This window comes from Frieseomelitta varia, unplaced genomic scaffold (genome assembly GCF_011392965.1).
Source record: "Frieseomelitta varia isolate USP_RPSP 00005682 unplaced genomic scaffold, Fvar_1.2 scaffold_405, whole genome shotgun sequence".
In the NCBI taxonomy this organism is placed as follows: Eukaryota; Metazoa; Arthropoda; class Insecta; order Hymenoptera; family Apidae; genus Frieseomelitta; species Frieseomelitta varia.
This window is the reverse complement of record NW_025110152.1, coordinates 827,549-849,941: the sequence shown is the minus strand read 5'-3', so window position 1 is coordinate 849,941 and position 22,393 is coordinate 827,549. Positions and strand designations below refer to the sequence as shown.

The window sequence follows — 22,393 nt, the reverse complement described above, 5'->3', positions numbered from 1 at the left end:
TCTTTTTATAGAATTACGAAATTATACGTTTAATATTATTAATAATATATATGTGGGAATTATACTTGTTTTTTTACACGATATAAAAAAAAATTTAAATTTATATACTCTGTAAAAATAAATAATAAAACTTAATTTTTGTACTTTATGTATTTTGTTTAATATTGTAATCTTTTTTGCAACATTGGTATTCAAATCTTGTTAGAAAACTAATTATTGTTATAACATAAAATATTTTATTATAAGTAATATGACGAGGAAACGAATATAAAACAGATTCTTTTATAAAAGCAGATTGACTTTATTTTTCAATAATAAGAAAAATTGAAAATGTTAAACGCTTTGATTTTATTATTAGTTCAGCAAATTGTAAAGATATTATAAAGTCAATCTAGTATAAAGTGGCATTTCTTTAATCGAGAAAAAAATGCAATGCAATTTAAATGTTTAAAATATCATTTTTTATAAATTATTGATTTGTATTCACGATATCGTCAATCTTTAATATGCTGCGAACAGTTTCCGATGCAAGTGTGATAGCACTTATAGAAACTAAAAGTGGTTGAATCACATTTTCTTCCAAAATATTGGTGATTGAACCCTTTCGTACGTTAATTCCTGTAGTATGTTCACCCTTGGCATGTCGGTTTCGAAGTTCCGTTACAGTTGCAATGGGATTTAATCCGGCATTTTCTGCTAGTGTCGATGGAATTATCTACATGTTTAAAAATATATATTTAGAAAATGTTAAAAATCTATGTGTATTCAGTATCAAATATAGACTATAAGAACGTTACAACTTACCTCGAACGCATTTGCAAACGCTTTAATACAATAAGCATCAACACCAGTCAAAGTTTGAGCATATGCTCCTAATTTTAGTGCAAGCTCTATCTCAGGTGCTCCTCCTCCAGCAATTAAAGCTTTCTGTTTTACTAGACAGCGTACTACGCATAATGCATCGTGCAATGAACGTTCTGCTTCTTCCAAGACCAATTTATTGCTGCCCCGTACAAGAACTGTTACTGTTGGTCCAGGATTTTGTATTTTAGTGATCTACAATAAAAAGATATAAAAGAATATTTGCAACAAAAAAATATTATTTAGTATTTTATGAAATAATAATTTTTAAATGTACTAACTTTAACAAACTTAGAATTTCCAGTTTGTACTTCTTCGCATAATTCTGCGTTAACAAGATTTTCAGCAACAAAATGATCCAATGATGCGATTGGTCTACAACCTAACGTTTTACATACGAATGAAATATCTTCGCGCTCGATGTCTTTAATCACCATAACTTTGATTTTATCTAAAAAGTGTATAGCTAGATCACTAACAGCGTCGCGAAGAATGGATTTCTGTACTAGAAGTACATTGCAACCAGCTTTTTTGATTTGTTTTACGATATTTAATATGTAAGTTCTTTCCTCTTTCAAAACACGATCCATTGCAGCGTAATCAGACACGATTACATTATGATCCATCTGAAGTAACAGCAAAAGTATTCCAATTGTATTTAAGATTACAGTTTCTTAAATTTGTGTATCTCTTTCTTTGAAAATACTTACGTCCGTTTTAGGCGGAGAAATACAGAATTGAATTAAACCTATTTTCGCTTTTTCAATGCGCTTTGGTCCATTAATGTTACAAGATTTTTGTGTAAATATCAATCCCTCTATAAGTTCAGTATCCTCAACTGTACCTCCTAACTTCTTGATTACTTTTATATTCTGTCAATATAATAATATAAATGTATCAATACACGAACTTAGTACATTTACCATTGTAATGTAATTTACATATCTCTTACATTAAGATCTACAACGCTTTCTTTTCCTTCTTCAGTGACTTTTAATACTGCATCTACAGCCAGTGGTGCTAAAAGACTCGATTGTTGAAAGACAACCTTAAAAAAAAAAAAAAAAAGAATGCATAATTTCAGTTTTGTGAATTTTGCAAATTTATAATTATGTATAAAGATTTTAAGGTATACTTTTGAGTTTAAGGAAGTTGCTGCAGCTCTAATCAGTGATTGTTTGTCTTGCAAATCGACAGGTATTGACATATTTGTCAGTATCTCTACAGCTTTCGTTGCAGCTTTTTGGAAAGCATCGCTGATTAATGTAGGATGAATTCCTTTTTGTAACAAACGTTCTGCAGCTTCTAAAAGAGAACCAGCTATGACAACAACACTGGTAGTGCCATCGCCAGCTTCGATGTCCTGTGCCTTGGATAATTCAACTAACTGTAAATGTGAGAACAAATAAATAATGTATAAAAAAAAACAATACACAGTTCCTTAATGTTCTCGATATGATTAAAGAATTACCATTTTTGCTGCAGGATGTACAACATTCATTTCTTTTAAGATTGTAGCACCATCATTGGTAATTGTAACTTCTCCATTGCCTGCTTGAATCTAAATGTGCAAAACAAAATATTCTAAGTATATCTACAAAGAATGAACAAACTTGACTCTAATTTATCGAATGTTACCATTTTATCCATCCCTCTAGGGCCAAGACTTGTACGAATTGCATCACTCACAGCTGAAATATTAAAATCAATGTAAAAATTTCATTCAGAAAGCATTGGTTGCAGTTATGTTGATAAAATTAAAAAATTGCACGCATATCCATAGTCTAATTTTCTTAAATGTTTTTTAATAATTAAGACTGCAAATTTTAAATTTTAATACTGACTTAAATTATAAATAATACAGTAATCCAGTGGTACGTTGAGCATGACTATATAAGGCAAGATTTTTGTCACAATGGGAAAAATTGAAATACTGCAGTCGGTAAAAATTGAGATGTACTTCGAGCATACATCAGCGGCATTATTAACTCACCTTTTGCGGCATTAATGTTGCTACTGCGAATGTCTGTTGGTTTACTTTTATCTTTATAAGCCTGGCTATGAGCGTTTCGTCCATCGCCGCTTGCCGTGATCGCCGTCATTTTCGGCAAGTTGGTCACGTTTCTTAGATTGGGTTGATTACGAAGCTTGTACGCGAGTTTGTAAGGAACTTCGTTCCTCTGTGTGCTGGAAATGGTTTCTCGCGACACTTTTCCTCGCAATATTTCAAACGCTTCGAAAAAATACTTAATATCTCTTGACGAAAGTGCTGGACACGCATGAGACACGTTCAAGAAACGACTGGAAACCTTGGGTTATAAACTATCAAGATTGGATCCACTGTTCATTTTCGGGTGTACACTCCTCGACACCACGTGGTGACTCGTTGAAATAAGTTTTACAAGTTCACGTCGTGCACACCTTATTTGGATTTATTTGGATAACTTTTCTCTTTTATTTCAAGTACTGTTGCGATATACAGTTAATTAAAGTAAAAATTACAGGGATATGTAAGCGTAACCTCGAAAAACACGTACGATTACAGCACGGAGGATTCCACCCTAGATTATAAGTTGGTTCAAGGTTAATGGTAAAACATGATTTCGGTATACATACGAGTTATCAGCGCCATTGCGAGCTACAGTTCATTATTTACATGAGTGTGTTACGACTAAGATGCGAATAACTAACAACCGCGAGAGGAGATTTTTTAAAGAAGTTCGATCGAGACTCTGTTAAAGGGCCTTAAGCAGTTTATTCGGTAAAGTGTTGTTGAAGCGATGTAAATTCAAAGATGCGCAAAGACAAACCCGTGAGATTGTCACCTGTCCGTTGTCATTTCTGATAATCGCTATGGGATGTGCCAACTCATCTGCTATCAGTTAGACGCTATCAGTTCTCATATGGCAGTATGTGTTTCTCGGGAAACTGTTCGTAATTTACGATGATATAGATTTTCACGATAACGTTGCGGAAAAGGGAATTTCGATACACGATGGCGAGCACAGCTGTCGGAGCTAACCCGGAGAATACCTCCAAATTTTTGGAATCGCTGCAGACTGACTTGAAGGTTCTTGCCTCCGAGACGAAGAAGAAGTATCCACAAATCAAGGAGGTACGTTATTGTTGTTGACTTCAATGCTTGGTAATATATTGCACGTTATTATATAATATCCAATAAAAAGTTAGGTTAGTTTTCCACGAAAATGATCTATTTTTTTCTCTTAGAGGTTAGTACAAAATTATTAGAAACAGCTGATGCGGATTTATTAATATCGCATTAATATTTATTACAGTCGTGCGAAGAGGGGATTGCAAAAATAAGGACAGCATCGAACACTTCAGGCGCTCCAGTTTATTATATTGTTAATCAAATTTTATACCCTTTGGTCCAAGGTTGTGAGAGCAAAGATGTAAAAATTATTAAGGTACATAAGAACTCTCTTTTTTCAAATATGATTACAAATATTACATTTTTAAACCTTTCATTGTCTGTTTCAGTTTTGTTTAACTATGATGCAAAAATTAATTACGCAGCAAGCTGTTGATCAAAAAGGCGCGCGTTACATCACGGATACATTATGGATGCTAATGGAGTCTGGAACAGAAGAAGTTAAAGTTTTACAAACTGTAACTCTTTTATTAACTAGCAACACTGTTGTTCACGGAGAAACACTTGCAAGAGTAATAACTTAAATCACTTACAGAATAGAAAATTTTAATATCATTGGCATTCTGAATAATTTGTAAAAAAGAAACAATGTGTTATTTTCAGAATTTAGTTCTTTGTTTTCGCTTACATTTTACAAAAGATTCTACAACGATTAACACGGCAGGAGCGACGGTGAGACAATTAGTGTCACTAGTATTTGAGCGTGTTGTAGCAGAAGATGAACAAAGTCCTGATAATGAAGATTCAGATGACATAAATTTGGAAGAATTGAAAATTCCTACCAATCAAGCACCTAAGAGTTTAGGACCTTGTGCTGCTGATGCGTATTTAATGTTTCAAGTAAGTACATTTATATTGCTTATTATTTTGCTTGATAAAATTTACTTAACGGGGTTTAAATTTTTTTAGGACTTAGTACAATTAGTAAATGCAGATCAACCTTATTGGTTAATTGGAATTACGGAAATGACTCGAACATTTGGATTGGAATTGCTAGAATCTGTTTTAACAAACTTCTCATCAGTATTTTTCAAGGTATTTAATCACAGTTAATGAATTTATAATGTATAAATTATGTTTGTTTAATTTTTCATGTCTTTTAGCATCCGGAATTTAGCTTTCTATTAAAGGAAAGAGTGTGCGCCCTTGTAATAAAATTATTTTCCCCCAATATTAAATATCGCAACTCGGTACCGGCGTCATTGCAACAAGCTACACCTTTAGATAAACCTTATTTTCCTATTAGCATGCGGCTTCTTCGAGTTGTTTCTATTTTAATACAAAAATATCATTCCCTTCTGGTATGTATCACTTTCTTTCAGTATTCATCTCAAAGGATATTTAAATTTTATAAAAATATTAAAATATTGATTTTAATTTTTTAGGTGACAGAATGTGAAATATTTTTATCCTTAATTGTTAAATTTTTGGATCCTGATAAACCAACATGGCAAAGAGCCTTGGCTTTGGAGGTTTTGCATAAAATGACAGTACAGTCTGATCTTCTTACAAATTTCTGTGAATGTTATGACTTAAAACCTCATGCAACCAATATTTTTCAAGATATTGTCAATAGTTTAGGTGCTTATGTACATAGCCTTTTTGTTAATCCCCAAATGATGAACCAAACTAATATGAGTAAGTTTTAATTTGCTATAACAGTGATAAAATATTGTTAGTAATAATATTAATATATTTATGATATTAGCGACTAGTACAACGATTCCACAAAATACGGCTTCTCCATTATTTACGGGAATGCCTATAGGACCTGGTGTTTCACCTCAACCTGGTTTTTATTCACGCGGCATTTGGTTGCCGGTAGTTGCGACATTCACAAGTGGCCAAGCTAAGTCAACCTAGTAAATATATTTTTGTTGTTTTCAATATCATTTTCTCTTTTTTAATAAAAAGTTAATACAAGTGATCAAATTGACTCTTAGTCTGGACATGCTTGATAAGGTTGAGCCACCACAGATTCCTATTGGCTATGGAATAAGCATAGCATATGCATGTTTATTAGACATTATACGGTCCATAGCTCTCGCAATCAATGGTTCCAGTGAAGTTGTAACTGGAAATCAATCCTACAAACCTAGTGAATTCGAACGAAAACTTCATACGCAACTCATTAATTCTAGTTGGTGTGGTTTACTAGCAGCATTAAGTCCTCTTATAGATGCAAGGTAAGAAGAGTTAATCGATTAATTATTTTAATTGTGTGATATTTAGAATTTATTTTTTGCGTATAAAAATAACTTTCCTCTGTAATTCTTAGTACTGACGAATCTGCGACGGAAAACGTATTAAAAGCAATCCAAACTTTTGCATCACTGTGTGGACAATTAGAATTACAGACTCCTCGTGACGCATTCATCACTGCGATATGCAAAGCGTCATTGCCTCCTCATTATGCATTGACCGTGTTATACAATGCTCCTCAAGGTATACCGACTGCAAGACAACAAGAATCTACTCAGTACAATGTGACTATTGGTGAACCAGATTATAGACAGCAAGTTGTAGCTGTTGGTACTCCTCTACCCACTGCGTCTCTGCCAGTTGGTATGTAATAATAGTTTAGAAGTGCTTACAGTTAAAATTGATGTAAAAAATATTTGTGGGTATAGGTGCACATCAAGGTCCAGTTATGTTGACGGCAAAAAATTTACAATGTATGCGTGCATTATTATCACTTGCACATTGCCATGGAAGTATACTTGGTGGTGCGTGGCATTTGGTACTTACGACATTGCAACATCTTGTCTGGATACTTGGTTTGAAGCCTTCTACTGGAGGATCTTTGAAAGCAGGAAGAACCGCCGCTGATCCAAATGCAGTACTTACGAATGCAGTTATGGCAGATTTGCCTGTACTTAGCGCTATGCTCAGCAGACTATTTGAAAGTAGTCAACATCTCGACGATGTTGCTTTACATCATTTGATAGACGCACTTTGCAAATTAAGCCACGAGGCTATGGAATTAGCTTATTCTAATAGAGTAAGTGCGAAGTAGTTTATATTTTATAATCATATGATTGGAAAAAGCATTAAAGTCTTAAATATCAACTGCAATCACGTTGCAACGTCTCTGTTAGGAGCCCTCCCTATTTGCTGTGGCTAAACTTTTGGAAACTGGTTTGGTAAACTTACCGCGTGTTGAGGTTTTATGGAGACCATTAACAAATCATTTGTTAGAAGTATGCCAACATCCACATATTCGTATGAGAGAATGGGGAGTTGAAGCTATTACATATCTTGTAAAAATGGCACTTCAGCACAAATATCCACAACCTCTGCGTGATAATCAAGTATGTTAAGTTTTTTAACCAAACATATAGAGATTGGATATTGAAAATGTAATTTATTTTTCTCCATTGCAGAAATTGCAGACTTTACTTTTAGGACCATTATCAGAATTGTCCTCAGTTCGTCATGGAGATGTAAGACAACGACAATTAGAATGTGTTTTACAAGTTTTACATGGAGCAGGAGAAACACTATATCATGGCTGGCCTTTGGTACTTGGTATCATTGGAGCAGTATCTGATCATCATGGGTAAATATCATTATATAGTAATTCTGATCTAGTAAAAAATATTTATTTTAATTTTATATATTCACATATTTTACAGAGAAGCTTTAGTTCGAATAGCCTTTCAGTGTTTACAATTGGTAGTAACCGATTTTCTACCAGTGATGCCTTGGCGTTGTCTTCCACTTTGTGTTGACACAGCTGCAAAATTTGGTTCTCAGACGCAAGAATTGAATATTTCATTAACTGCTGTCGGATTAATGGTAAGAATGAATGACCAAAAGCGTTTCACATTCTTTTTTTTGTTAAACTTGTCTTATATAATTTTCTTTTCTTTTCTTAATTTGAAAAAGGCTTAGAGTATGACATGTTAATGCGAATTCGGTGACTTTTGGCTGAAACTTTCGATTACAGATTATGGAATTCCTTGCAAGTACATCAGAGCAATTAAAAGATGTGCACGCATTAAGTTGTAGAAGAAATTAGAAGCATCTAAAATTGTTAAAACTGAAGTACAAATATCTTGAATGAAAAAAAATTTTAAATCAAGACAATCAGGCAAATGAAGTTTATTTTGGATGTGTTATTACAATTCTTTTGTATTATGTACAAAATAAATTGATAGGATAATTAATAAACTTTGTAGGTCTTATAGACTATAGTTAGTCAGGTGTTATATTAATATTATTTTTTCAGTGGAACATAAGCGATTACTTTTATCAAAATCAAGAGAAATTATGCATATCTCTGAAAGGAGATTCGTCATCTGTATTTCCTGACTTTCCTGGTACAACAAATATGCCACCATTTGACAAACTTTGGATGTGTTTATACGCAAGACTAGGTAATATATTTTATTGAAAGATTTTATGTAGACGATAAAAGATTTTTGAGAAATTATAAATATATCTATATTTTTAAGGCGACTTATGCGTGGATCCTCGACCCGCTGTACGCAAATCAGCTAGTCAAACTCTGTTTTCTACAATATCTGCACACGGTAGTTTGCTACACCAGCCAACATGGCAAGCTGTACTTTGGCAGGTTCTTTTTCCATTGTTAGATAGAGTAAGAAGTTTATCTAATTCTGCCAGTAGCGAAAAAGTAGATACTAGTGGAAACATACTTATTCATCACAGTAGAAATACAGCACAGAAACAATGGGCAGAAACGCAGGTAATACATATTTATTAATACATTAATATATTATTAAAATATGTACTAATAAAGTTGATTTGTTGAATTCTATTCTGTATGCAGGTATTGACGTTAAGCGGTGTTGGAAGAGTATTTAATACCAAAAGACAATTATTGCAAATGTTGGGCGATTTTCCTAGAGCTTGGTCTCTTTTATTAGAATTTATAGAAAATTCTGCGCTTAGTAAAAATAACGAGGTGTGTATGTGTGTGTATCTATGTACAATATTTGTAAATATATAAAAAAAATTGTTTAAATTATATATTTAAAATAATAGGTATCATTGGCAGCTTTAAAATCATTTCAAGAGATTTTATATCTCCAAAAAGGAAGTGACAATAACGAAGTGATTCAGTCAAACGATTCCGAAGCATTATGGATTGTTGCATGGCGTGTATGGCTTAATATTGGAATGGAAAGTACAACGCCACCTCAGGAAGGAGAAGCAGAACCTTATGTACCGTCACAAGCGTTTTTAACAGCATTAGTTCATATATTCCCAGCTGTTTTTCAACACATCAGAAACAAGTATATCTAGAATTGCTAATTTTTTCTTGTGATTAAATCCCTGTTTTGGAAAAGAAAATATATATTTTTTTCTTTTTGTTTCTTAGATTCACTGGTCCCGATTTGCAAAAACTCTGCATCGTATTAAAAAATGCAGTTGCAGTTCCAGTACATGGCGAATCAACGCCATATATTTTACCTACAATGCCAGACGTAGTCCTTACTCATTTACAAGATGGTGTACTCCATTCAATGGAACTTCTACAAAAAGTATATGATCTATTTCATCATCAAAATCATTCTTTTTCTGTTTCAAAATTATTCTTTTCAATTTTCCTTTTTTTAGGAAGCGCTAAATGGACCCGATAATTTGCGAACAATGATTGTTTTAATATTCCTTCAACTTCTGAGTTTTTCAAAGCTGGCTTGTGAAGCCCCCACTTATGGTAAAATTCCAACGAAACACATCTCCCAAATCAGAGGTGTATCTGTATGTATCCATTCAGTTTCGATTTTTAACCGTGACATTGTTTTTGTAGAGAAGTATTTATTTAGTATCTTTTATCTATTTATTTAGGCTGATTGGGTAACTATGAATTATGTTCCTTTTGGAGAGAAAGCCTTATCGATGGTTGTAACATTATATCAAAAGACAGCACATGAAATGGCAGTCATAGATGGACAAGTTCTAAGACATATTATTGAAGCGTTACACGTGCCTTTGTCAATGAAGTATGCTTGCCCGTCACCAACGACTTGGAAATTAGCTGTTACTAGTTTGCTTGCTGTTTTACATACTGGCTTACCTTTAGCGAGAAAGTACCCAGAACAATTTCAAAGTATGTGGCCGGAACTAGCGAGTACTTTAGATGATTTTCTATTTCCGAAAAGGTGATTAGTAATAAATTTTTGTGTTGCTTGTCGTTTATGAAGGTAATATTTTAATGCTCTATTTTACAGCATATTAAATGTAGAACGAGGTGTCGAGGAAATTCAAGCGGATGAAGCTGTAGATTGTCAAGTCATGGAACTTTTACGAGACGAAGTTTTGCCACATTCTCAACACATACCTCATCAATTTATTTTACGAGTAGTTATGTTATTAAACAAAGGCTCTATACACTCTGCAACTACGACAAATATTGGTAAATTTTTTTTATATTTATTAAAGAAGGAACTATAAATATAATACTACGTTTTTTATTATTGTAGAAAATAGTGGGGAGACTAAATTAAGAGAGGAATTTGCAAAGACATGCTTTGAAACGTTACTTCAGTTTTCTTTATTGGATGGACTAAATAATGAGTCGGATCATGATACAACCAAAAATCCTGAAAATGATGAGGGAGGTGTTGCTGGGCGGTTAGCAGTCACTGCACTCCTTCATAGGTTTCAAGAAGTTTTGCGACGATACATTGAAAACGAAAGGCGAAGTGGAAAATGTCCATTACCTAGGTAATAGTTTTGTTTAAACTAAATCTAAATCTGGACTAGTTTAAATAAATATTTCAAGCTAAATTCTAATTAATTGGTTAAAAATATTGTATAATACTATTACAGATAAATGTAATATATACACATATTAATTTTTAAGTACTTATTATATAAACCTTTTCTAGGTACAGATTATCAGAAATTTCATTTGTTTTGAAAGCTGTTGCAACACTTGTAGTTTCTCTGAAAAAAGCACCACCCAATAAAGGTAAATTAATTTACGTATTTAATTTAAGTTTTTATAACGCCATACGTAACTTTCCTCGTTTTATTTGTAAATAATGTTACATGAAAAAAAAAATAAAATTCAAATTTTACTGTTTAGTCGAAAGATCAGTTTGGGAACAATTGATTGGACTGTATCCTTGTCTAGTTGAATGCACAATAGCTACGGCTTCAGGCCAGGTATCAAGATCGTTACGAGAAGCTTTACTTCAATACCATGATTTATTGAGACCACCACTTCATAGTACCACAACATCTAATGGTGTTTGACCATTGCATTCTTTACTCCTAACTCGAAATAATAATGTTTGCTACACAACCAAGTAGTAAACTTTTTATAACTACGGCTACATGTGCAATAAATTTTGTCATGAAATTTTTACTTCCGTGTACACGTGCAAGATAAAGAGTCTAAGGTGAAGTATCCTTAAAAATCTTTATTTATTTAATTATGTATCGAGAAATGAATCAGACAAATCTTAGAAGTTTTTCATTAGCATACAATACAACAAAGGTAAAAAACATTTATCATCTTTATCTTTATGGTATAAATATCTTAATTTAAATGTGTAAATTGCAATAGATTTTTATATAGAGATACATTTAAAAAATATGTTAACATTTGATGTGTTAACAATCATTTCAGTTATATATTTGACATTATTTTAAAAACTTCCATTCTTTGATTTGTACGAAAACGACCACAGAATTCTTTTTTTTTATTCAATTTATTATTGTAAAATCTTAAACTAACAAAGAACTGCTATATACATGACATAACATTTATAAATAGTTGCGTATAATTTTTAGTTCATTCAGCATTATTGTCTATAATGAACAAAAACAAAAGTAATATAATGTGGTCTCTTATATTTGAATGAAATATAGCATATAAAAATGTAGTCTTAGGAAGTCGAAGCAAGTATACAAAAATTATGTTAAATATGTATTTGTTTAAGCGCAAATTGATGAACTATGAATTATATATATATATATATATATATATATATATACACACACACATGCCATGCTGCTGTACATAGTTGATGTACAACTTGGCTTTTCTAATACATATTGTAAATATTAAATTAATTGCGATTAGAGCATATAGTAAGATTTTATAAATAATATGAAATTATCATTCGCTATTCTTACAATGATATGATATTAAAAAACTATGATACAATGATGTAAATAGCCATACAAAAATTCAATAAAAGTCTGAAATATTTATTGCTATTTTTGTATAGAAATCGTGCCTTCATATATTTTTAGGCTTTGTATTTTTAATGACTTTTTTGATACAGTATAGATTTTGTATATTAAGTTTTTGAAAACACTTTCTAATCTAATTAAAAACGCTAAACTCTGGCTTTGGAAACATTTTTTTAAATCATTAATATATACATAAACTAATTCTACTCTATATGTAATTGTTCATCATATTATTTCTTTATATTCGGAGGGTTTAATTTTTTAAATTATTGTTAGATGAAAAGGTACATTCAAAATGTATGTACTTAGGAAGGATTAAGAAAATTGTCTATCTACGTATAGCTATACTTTAACGTTTTAAATTCATTTTATTATACATGTTGCAATTTGATGTGCATAACTTTTGGTTATGTATAAATTACAAATATCTGGACGATTGACAATATAGTACTTGATTCGATTTCTTTTAATGGACGAGCACCTTGAAACGAATTGTCTTCGAAACGTAGATGTCGCATCTGTGACCGGAAAACTTCTAGAATTAATCAAATTTCAAAAAAACCTGTCGTGCGATGTGTTCCCACGATATGATTTCCTGCGTTGCTTTCGTTTAAAAAAGCGACATGAAAGAATTTTATTCACACTCACGATGACCGACGAGCATTGAACGAAGAAGTATTGAATTTGAACCGCGACGTATTTTCGAGTGACGCCGCAGCCATGATTGTTTAGTTTCGGGGGGATGAAAAGTGAATGTGAGCTACGGATTTGAATGAAACACGTACGATTACAACGCGTGCCGACTTACTTCTGTATTTGATCAGCGTGTCTGTTAATTGAGAGATATGGTAAGCGGTATTACGAGTTGAAACATGAGTTAAGTGTTTATTCGTGCGGGATAGTTTTCGCGGGAATTTTCAGGCGTTACAATTGTTGGGTGCCGCCGCTTCCGCGGCACAACATTGCACTTTCAAACTTTCGATCGATTTACGCCCGATGTACAGAACCCCCTAGTAAAATGAGCATCGTCTGCTGTTTGTCGTTCGATACGTCATTTATTTGTCCTGTCGGCGACGATTTCCTTATGCATGCAAAATACACGCTACTCCTCTGTGAATGCCAGAAAATATAACCAAGTATCACACTGCATATAAATCGATATATACTTCCAAGTGTGCGAGCGTGTGTGCTTGTACGTGTGGCGCGTACGTAGTGTGACACTTGAGTATGAGTGTACGTATATGTATACGGACTACTACGAAAGTTCAGAAACGCCCCTTTTTGCGATACGATCGAATTTCTTTCCCGCGCAATTTCTAAGACACGATGGAACATTGATAATTGACAGTTCGATGATCCCACACGCCTTCGTTCGATGTATAAATTAATTTCTCATTCTAGGTTACGATCGTTGTTCCCTCCAGAACAAAATTTTGTCTCATAGGAATTTTATGTTTAGCTTGTTTTTGAAATAGTTCACTCTAGGATAGAATTCTTTATGTAAAGCAATTGAAAAAATATGTATGTCAGATACATGCATTCAATGATTTTTTTTTGAAATTATCTTCAAATTTAAGTATCGTATCAATTGTTACAAAGCTTGCATTTAAAGTAATTGTAAAAAAAATAATGTACTCTGAATAACTGCTTGGCAAAAGGAAAAGAAGAAAAATGAAGTATAACTATATAGAAATAAATTTCTCCGTATATTTGAATGTATAGTTAGAAAAAAAAGTATTTTTAGTTGAAAATTCATATGTTTCTATGAAAAATGTATTTACAAAAAAAAGTGAACATATAAACATAATATTAACAAATAAATCTTTAATCATTTCTATAAATATACAATATATTACGTATATATATATATATATTTACCCTTCTTGTTAATCTTAATAAATATAATAGTAATAATGTTTCATGTTATGTACTGTTTCAGGCTGTTTAGATATTTCTCTGAAATGTGGTTACGAAGTGAACATGTTAGTAGAAGACTACGTGGTCGTTTAAATGTAAGTTGCATATCTGGAACCAAAATATCCCATCATCGGGTACAGGCCAGCAACTTACGGAAACTTCCATCTATACATAATAATAACTATCGCATTAATACATCAAACAAATGTGGTAGGTTGACTCGATGGAGACATAGGTGTCATTTATTAAAAGAGGTATGCATTAATATTTGTTTCTCCTTCGGTTTCAATTTCTCACATATAGTTGCATCTTTCTGTATTGCCATTGAAAACATTCAATTTATGATATTTCAAACTGCGCCATTATCATTAGCTTACTGTAAATGATCTTTGCAGGTCATTTATTAAAACAAACTTCACTATTCCTTAAAAAGAAATACTTTCTAACTAATCAGCGGTTAATGAGTGACTGACTAACTCTCAAGGATGTGTTATGCCCTTAGATTTCTTAGAACTACAATCGAAGCCATTTGGTTACTGTAAAGATTTCACTTCAGTTTTGTTAAAAAGATTATTATCTTCGTAGGCTTGTAAAGAAAATGTTTTACGTTTTGCGAAATCTGCGCCTAATAAACGAGAGAGAGGACCTCGTAGGAGAAAATGCATAAAACGATCAATGGTTACTTCAACTCCGTTACACCGATCTTCTGCAAAAGATGTAGTTATTGTAAGTTGTTTTAAAGATCTCAAAATAACAAATGTAGTTTTAAAAAAACATTAGGGTTTGAGTAACAAACAAATGTAAATATTTTAGCCAGCAAAATGTACAACAGTATCAAAAGTTTCTGAAGACTCTAAGGAAAACTGGAATACAACTAGTTTATCTCTATACTCATCTATATTGAATATAGACTCATGTTGCTCCTCCATAACCAGTGTAAATGACATCAAATCTTCAGTTTCAAGTGTGTCACCTCTGTCAAATCTAATGCCTCCTGCATCTATAGGATCAAATTCAGACCTTTCATATGTATTGGATGATGGAAGCAAAAGTATTGGTATTTATATTTATAAAAACGTTTATGGTTCATTTTTTGTTGTAACACATATACAACTAATAACTTGTTTCTTATAGATACTAGTTCACTATATTATTCCGCACATTGTACACAAACAGATGGACTTGCAGAATGCTATAGCTTAATGCATTCTACATCCATATATGGCACTCGTTCTCACTCATCAGAAAAGTATTTTCCAAATGGAAAATACGCACTTGGCAACAATAATGTAAACAATAGTAATTTATCAAAAAATCAATATTCTGTTGATAGCCATTTATCAAAATATGAATCAAACTTCACTACTACAAAGTATGGTACAGTAGCCATGTACAGTCTAAGTCATCATCATTCATCAGACACAAATGGAAATGTTACTGAAAAATACGATTCCGATGATATTGAGAACGATTACCATGATGTTGAATATATGGAAGTTGGAAGTGAAGAAATAGTAGAAAGTTGTGATATGGAAAATATGGTTACTCATGTTCAAGAAGATTGGGAACCATTTGATCCTTATGTCTTCATTAAACATTTACCACCTTTGACTCCAGCAATGAGAGCCAGATGTCCTGCTCTTCCTCTTAAAACACGTAGCAGTCCAGAATTTAGTCTCGTGTTAGATTTGGTATGAGTATTTCAAATTATCAATAAGAAATGCACAATGAAAAATAATATAGTAACAAAATAATTGTATAGTAATAAAATCTAAAAATATTACAGAAAATGAACGAACGGATATAAAAAAATTTTTTTTTATACAGGATGAAACATTAGTACACTGTAGTTTGCAAGAACTTTCGGATGCAGCATTCCGTTTCCCAGTTGTCTTTCAAGATGTAACGTACACGGTGTTTGTCAGAACACGACCTTATTTTCGCGAGTTTTTAGAACATGTCTCATCATTGTATGAAGTAATCCTTTTTACTGCGAGTAAACGAGTTTATGCGAACAAATTAATGAATCTATTAGATCCAACACGAAAATTGATTAAGTATCGTCTGTTCAGAGAACACTGTGTTTGCGTAAATGGAAATTATATCAAGGATCTATCTATACTTGGTAGAGATTTATCTAAAACTGTTATTATTGATAATAGTCCACAAGCATTTGGATACCAGGTAAGATATTTTATGTAATGATATGAAATATTAGGGGAAAAGGACAGTTTTGTATTTCTCGATTTACAAAATATTTATTTTACAGTTAGAGAACGGTATTCCTATAGAAAGTTGGTTTGCTGATCGTTCAGATAATGAATTAATGAAATTGTTACCTTTCTTAGAAAATTTAGTAAATTGGGTAAGTATATAATGAAATTTGTATCAAACGATTTGTAACAATCATTGACGTTTTTTAATTGACATTTTAGGGTGGAGATGTTAGACCGCGTATTAGAGAACAATTCCGGCTCTTCAGTTTTTTACCACCAGATTAATTTAGTTCATAAAGTAAAACAAAATCAACATTTCAAAAATTGCTAGCCTATATAGGTACGTGTATAATGTATCTTACAGATATATTCAACGGATAAATGTAAGATATCATTCAATGCGTGCAATAGTATACGCCAAAAGAAAATTCTATAATTTGCAATAATGATCAATAAAAAATTGTTAAATTATTAAAAATATTTCGATAAAAGCTAAAATAAATATCGTACTATGATTTTTATAGAATTTCAGTGTACTTTATAATGAATTTAAATTAATCTTGTTACGAAGATTAATATAAAAAATATATTTGAAAAATTAGTTAAGAAATATCACAACATGGTAGTTACTAGAATCTATATTTATCGAATTTTTGGGCAGGTACCAATTAATAAATAATAAAGCTCTCTCATAAATTACATAGAGATCAATCAAGATATAAACTGCTAGGGCTCGTGCATTATTACGAGAAAATTCCATAAATAAGATTTTAGTCTAAATTATTTAAAAACAAATTATAAAAATTGCTCTAGCAGATACATTATAGCAAATTATAGATATCTCTCAATTTAAATATATTTTATGTCCTTAATTATGCAAAAAATGAATAAAAAGGGATTAAAATATATATAAATATATAGATGCATTATATTAAGTTGAGAGATGTCAAAAGAATCAAACTGTGTACGTAGATATCTAAATTTTTTTATTTAAAAAGTTAAAATCAATCATATTTAATTTTTTGTTTTCTCTTGGAGATTATATAGTTTCATTATGAAATCAATCATATTATTCATTGTATGCAAAGATATGCAAAGTATTTAATATATAACAATTATAAAATAAGGTAAGCAGATACCTAATATCATCCCTGAGATGAAATTATTGCAATAGTTAATTCAATTATTTGTTGCAAAAAAATAGTAAGTTGATTGAATAGAAACGAAATATATTGATAGAATAAACATAAAATACAAACTTCCACTTTTAAACAACTTCCGTTTTCACTAGTTTATACTTCTGTGCATAACTCATATGTAGCAAAAGTCGTACATATTAAAATTAAAAAAAATAAAAAATAAAAACATTAACATTAAGCTTATGCTTTCAGTACAAAAAATAATTTTTACATTAATTACAATCATAATTAACTTCTTTAGACTTGTTATTTTCTGGTAAATATTTTCGCACAAGTAATTCAATTTTTAGTTATAAAAAAATAATCTATAAATATTAAATTTAAGATAAATGATTATTATCTATAATTGTATTTATAATTGCAAATAATTATTGTTAAATTGTTAATATTTTTTACTATATGGTTATATATATATATATATATATTTAGTTTTGTGGAGAGATGCAATGTCTTCTATATTCAAGTTTAGTTATAAATAAATATGATCTCAGTCTGATTATTTTTAACCAGTATATTAAAAATATACTGATTACGTTTAAATTTTTCAGCCGAGCACTACAAGTATAAATCAGTGTAGATTACAAGTTTTTTGAGTACATATATATATATATATATATATTAATAGTTTTTTAATTACGAGTATATGTTGATGTGTACGTATCTGTATGAGCGTGCGTGTGACAACTATATAGTTATATCCTGCTATGTCTAATAGAACTATAGAACTGCGTGTAACCAGAAATTTATATCGAAACGTCACAATTTAGTAAAACCGTAAACATGTTGCATCTTGTAGTGTTTCCTATACTTCAAGATTGTATGTGCATTTCACATCACGAATTTACAGATGTGCAAAATCAATCTTTCTTATAAAGGAACGTACTACTCTTTTGTATTGGATAAATTCCTTTTTATTTATTCTTTTAATTTATTGAGTTCCTCTAAAGTGTTAAGATGCTGCAATATAAATTTATGTAACTTCTTCAGACTTCATCGAGATGATTATTTTAATCTTTTACGAATGATATTGTACGATAGTAAAAATGGCTTCACTAATTTAATTTTATCATTGTAAATCACTATGTATTTTCTTTTTCTGTGAAGTAGGTTCTTACAATTTTATTAATGAATAACAAATTGCAAACAGCTTTTTTTTATAAATAATCAAATTGTATTCTCATGCATATTATAATAGTAGCTTTCACATAGTATTGTTATTGAAAGATACTATTAATAAATAAAAATAATAATAGTAGGGAGGAAAATACATGCTTGTTACATATGAAGTAAGTCTTCATATTATTTATTCTTTTATTTATCACTAAAGAATGAATATATTCAGATATAAATTGTTGCAATAAGAAGATAAACACCGTTTGTTTAACGATATTCCTATACGTAAAGACATTAAACGTAAATACTTTGAAATAAATCAGAAAATTTACATTTTCTCTGTTAAGTATACAAATTTTAACAGAAAATGTGAAGGTGAATGTAATTAGTGTTTACTGTAACTAAACGCTGGAGACAAGAAATATGTAACAGACATACGTTAATATTTATAGGAAATAATCCACAATTGTGTAATTAATATTCATCTTCCAATTGAATTTAAAAAATGAAAAAAAAAATTCGAACATTATTCCAATAACTTACATTTAATTTAATTAACATTGTTATTATACATCATTATATTATTTTACATACAATATTTAATGTTTCACAATTTTACAGAGAAAAATAGGCTACAATGAACTGACTAGATGAGAAGTAGAATTTTATTATTATGTGTAAAAAATATCTATGTAACATAAATGTGTATTGAAAATTTAATGCACATTAGTAATGATATATATATTTTTTACACATGTGTATAATTTAGTTCATGTAATTAACAAGAATTTCAATTAAAATAAAATTAAAAGAAAATGTGGATAAGTTATTTAAAGTACAAAGTAACAAATATTATTAATTAAATATATATACATTTTTTATGATAAAAATTATTGTCAATTAACGCCGTATAGTTGCATTTAATAACAAAATGGTTGTCATTGTACATAATTCTTTTCAATGATTTTAATTAAATTAAAAATAAATGCTGATAGAAAATACAATTATGGCCGAAGAAACAAACAATAATTTAATATATTCGTTTTCAATAATATTTCACAAATATTTTTTGTAAATGTCTAATTTATGAATACCTTTGATTGGTTATGCATTCCTGTCGTTTTCCGAGAACATATATTTGGAAATCTCCAAAGTTGCGTTACTTAATTCTCGCCTCCAACATTTTGTTACTTTATTTCACCCCTATCGCTTGAAGAGAAAAAATGCTGAAAAATGGCACGTGCAGTATTATGCATTTAGAATAATACATTCAATGATACTTTTATGTTCAACGATAATATAATTTACATATTTAACAGCTACAACAAGTTAACTATCAATATTTTTCTTTATCTTCTATACAATTTACTATTTCTTACTAATTTTTGGACTCGGGCTTCAGATACATTGAACGTTTGTTTATTTACTATAATTTGTATATTTATGATACACATATGTATGTATATGCATCATACATTATATATCATAAATGCTTAATAAAATTGTTTAAAATTATAGTTTGTTTTTTTAAAAAGCGTAAGAAAATTTCTTTAGATATTTGTTTATAAGATACTACATAATCTTGGCTTTAATTTTTTACTTTGATCTTTATCGAAAGTGCGTGCATAGCACAGGAACTTCATATTAGTACTATCAGAGTACATAATTTCGACGTATCTAGAGCCCGAGGGAAATTCCCCCTAATCTTCCGAACGCTGGAAATACCTAGTTTCAATGCGTTTGCAGAGATGCACTAGCAATGGATAGCTCTGGACAATATTTGCTAGTTTGTTACCAGGTAAAGGTGTTGTAATTATTGTAAAAATATGTCCAAAAACTAAGGCATCCAATTCGTTAGGAGTCCTAAATGTAATTAAATAAAAGAATAGTTAACTATAAATTAGTAGGTAAAATAAATATATTTCATGTAATTTGAATATGACAACAAATGTATGTTGGTGTTAAAAGGATTCAAGGATTCAAAAGGAGAATTTCGAAAGAATCTTCTGAAAGTGGTGGCAATGCTTCAATTGATTCAGAATAATTCCATAGGGTTTCTTTGGAAGAAGATGCACACATTTCAAAGTCACAAGCAGATTCAAGCATACAGTTATTCAGGTAGTTTCGTCCAATTCTTGATGCATGTTCAAGAAGTTTAGGAAACTCTTGTACAGTTGCAGTAATCTTTTGAACAGTACGTGGAAGAGAAGGATTGATCATAGATAGGGCACAGATATGACCATATACAAGAGCATCTACTTCAGTAGGTCTTTTAAAATCAAAACAATTAATCAATAATATTTCAATGAAAAACTTTCAGATGGATATGAAATATGTCTGGTTTTAAAAAGAAATAAAGTATTTATAGATATTTACATCAATGATTTATACTTACTTCTCTCCAGAAAAGTAATCACTACCTTCCAATCTTTCTGACAATGCTGTACAGCAATTTTGAACTTCCTTACATACTTCTTCTAATGTTTTATTATACCAGCCAAGTACATTGAGTTTTTTAATGACCTCTTTCCTTTTTTGCCAATTTAAATAATGATTCAATGGCCATGGATATACACTTCCATGCCTTATTTTAGTCACTTCGTTTAAAGTTGTTTCATCAACCCAACAAATGTATAACTCAGCATTTATAAATATATTATTCACTAATGATATATAAGCCCTCATATCTGCTTTACAATTTGCAGATAAATGATCCGATAAACTTGTACCTTTGTTTCCTATGAATGTTACAATAGAGTCGAAATCAGATATTAAAAATTGTCCACACTTAATAAATGGTACACGACCAGACGGAGACATATATTCTGCGTTGCTTCTTGGTTCTATTTGAAAATCAAGGCCGCACATTTTAAGGAACGCTTGTACAGCTAAACAATTTGCATTGTCAGGTAACAGTATTTGTTCAACCTCATACGGTTGATACAAAGTAATTAGCTGAGGCCATGGCTCTTGTGCTAAAAGAAGAATAATATTAATTAGAGCCTAGAAGCAATAGTACTACACTTTTGCATAGTTAAAAAAAAAAAAAGAAATCACAAGATAAAAAACAAATAAGAAAATTATACAAAGTCTTACGAATGAGGCAGAATTTGATCATTACTTAAAGATGCATTAAAGAGAGAATAAATTGATAATACGTTTGAAAAACTTAGGTTAAGTTTTATGGTAGTTAAAAATTTTAATTCAAAGTATATATTGAAATAAAGTTTTGTAAGTTTACCTTCTAATTCGAGAGTGATTGAATCTGCTAACAGAGGATAAGGCATTTTATCTGGATAAACGTAATATTAATTACAATGTGAAATTTAATTTCTTTACATCAACAAATGACAAAACAAGTCATGCGGTATCCTATAATGAATTGAATTGTAACGAACAAAATATTAAAACGAATTACATAGTTAGTTATAAAATACTCTGTTACAAAATTAAAAAAAAAATAATATAATATATACTATTTAAATAACTATAATATAATTAAGTAACTGGTGAAATGGTGATGTTATATGTATTAAATATTTATGTATATGTACGTGTTAACATTAATACTTGTTAATTTTTAATTGAACAATATTAAATATTATATTTATTAATAATATACACATGAATGCAAAAGAACAGTAAATTTGTATTAGTTATTAATATTGTATGTAAATAAATAATTTGTATTACAGTTCAGAACGAAAATTATGTAGTTATTATTTAATGATAATTAATAA

General features: G+C 30.4%; 4 protein-coding genes across 9 annotated transcripts; 2 read left to right on the top strand and 2 right to left on the bottom strand.

The window, feature by feature from the left end:
* Positions 1-283: 283 nt before the first annotated feature.
* Positions 284-3,164, bottom strand: LOC122531566 (T-complex protein 1 subunit delta). The gene is made up of 9 exons (XM_043659610.1): positions 2,855-3,164; positions 2,500-2,552; positions 2,333-2,422; positions 1,997-2,248; positions 1,814-1,909; positions 1,572-1,733; positions 1,143-1,487; positions 805-1,056; positions 284-715 (listed from the first exon to the last, which is right to left on the bottom strand). Exons 1-9 carry the CDS (start codon positions 2,961-2,963, stop codon positions 470-472), a joined length of 1,605 nt encoding a protein of 534 aa, XP_043515545.1. The 5' UTR covers positions 2,964-3,164; the 3' UTR covers positions 284-469.
* A 199-nt stretch (positions 3,165-3,363) lies between these two features.
* LOC122531556 (protein MON2 homolog) lies at positions 3,364-12,224 on the top strand. 2 transcript variants are annotated; one of them, XM_043659579.1, is made up of 25 exons: positions 3,364-3,976; positions 4,158-4,289; positions 4,363-4,545; positions 4,637-4,873; positions 4,943-5,068; positions 5,137-5,334; positions 5,419-5,671; positions 5,742-5,895; positions 5,977-6,219; positions 6,312-6,598; positions 6,664-7,034; positions 7,132-7,344; positions 7,417-7,592; positions 7,669-7,831; positions 8,265-8,412; positions 8,491-8,744; positions 8,829-8,963; positions 9,044-9,294; positions 9,381-9,543; positions 9,620-9,763; positions 9,851-10,164; positions 10,234-10,418; positions 10,486-10,729; positions 10,900-10,976; positions 11,094-12,224. In XM_043659579.1, exons 1-25 carry the CDS (start codon positions 3,857-3,859, stop codon positions 11,261-11,263), a joined length of 4,941 nt encoding a protein of 1,646 aa, XP_043515514.1. In that variant the 5' UTR covers positions 3,364-3,856; the 3' UTR covers positions 11,264-12,224. The 2 variants fall into 2 exon arrangements, with proteins under 2 accessions (XP_043515514.1, XP_043515513.1); XM_043659578.1 differs by having other exon boundaries at positions 10,894-10,976.
* Positions 12,225-12,462: 238 nt separating this feature from the next.
* LOC122531564 (CTD small phosphatase-like protein 2) lies at positions 12,463-21,028 on the top strand. Of its 3 annotated transcripts, XR_006307309.1 has the most exons (10): positions 12,469-13,056; positions 14,148-14,379; positions 14,711-14,851; positions 14,939-15,182; positions 15,260-15,816; positions 15,953-16,309; positions 16,395-16,490; positions 16,561-16,681; positions 20,622-20,771; positions 20,828-21,028. XR_006307309.1 is itself a non-coding variant. In XM_043659608.1 (8 exons), the coding sequence occupies exons 2-8, from the start codon at positions 14,170-14,172 to the stop codon at positions 16,624-16,626; spliced, it is 1,665 nt and encodes a 554-aa protein (XP_043515543.1). In that variant the 5' UTR covers positions 12,463-13,056; positions 14,148-14,169; the 3' UTR covers positions 16,627-16,650. The 3 variants fall into 3 exon arrangements, 2 of the variants coding, with proteins under 2 accessions (XP_043515543.1, XP_043515542.1); XM_043659608.1 differs by lacking the exons at positions 20,622-20,771; positions 20,828-21,028 and having other exon boundaries at positions 12,463-13,056; positions 14,939-15,176; positions 16,561-16,650; XM_043659607.1 differs by lacking the exons at positions 20,622-20,771; positions 20,828-21,028 and having other exon boundaries at positions 16,561-17,662.
* LOC122531571 (metaxin-2-like) lies at positions 15,045-22,079 on the bottom strand. 3 transcript variants are annotated; one of them, XM_043659617.1, is made up of 4 exons: positions 21,895-22,067; positions 21,049-21,628; positions 20,379-20,516; positions 15,045-15,125 (listed from the first exon to the last, which is right to left on the bottom strand). In XM_043659617.1, the coding sequence occupies exons 1-4, from the start codon at positions 21,938-21,940 to the stop codon at positions 15,110-15,112; spliced, it is 780 nt and encodes a 259-aa protein (XP_043515552.1). In that variant the 5' UTR covers positions 21,941-22,067; the 3' UTR covers positions 15,045-15,109. The 3 variants fall into 3 exon arrangements, with proteins under 3 accessions (XP_043515552.1, XP_043515551.1, XP_043515550.1); XM_043659616.1 differs by lacking the exon at positions 15,045-15,125 and adding an exon at positions 19,608-19,879 and having other exon boundaries at positions 21,895-22,066; XM_043659615.1 differs by lacking the exons at positions 15,045-15,125; positions 20,379-20,516 and adding an exon at positions 20,523-20,922 and having other exon boundaries at positions 21,895-22,079.
* Positions 22,080-22,393: the final 314 nt, after the last annotated feature.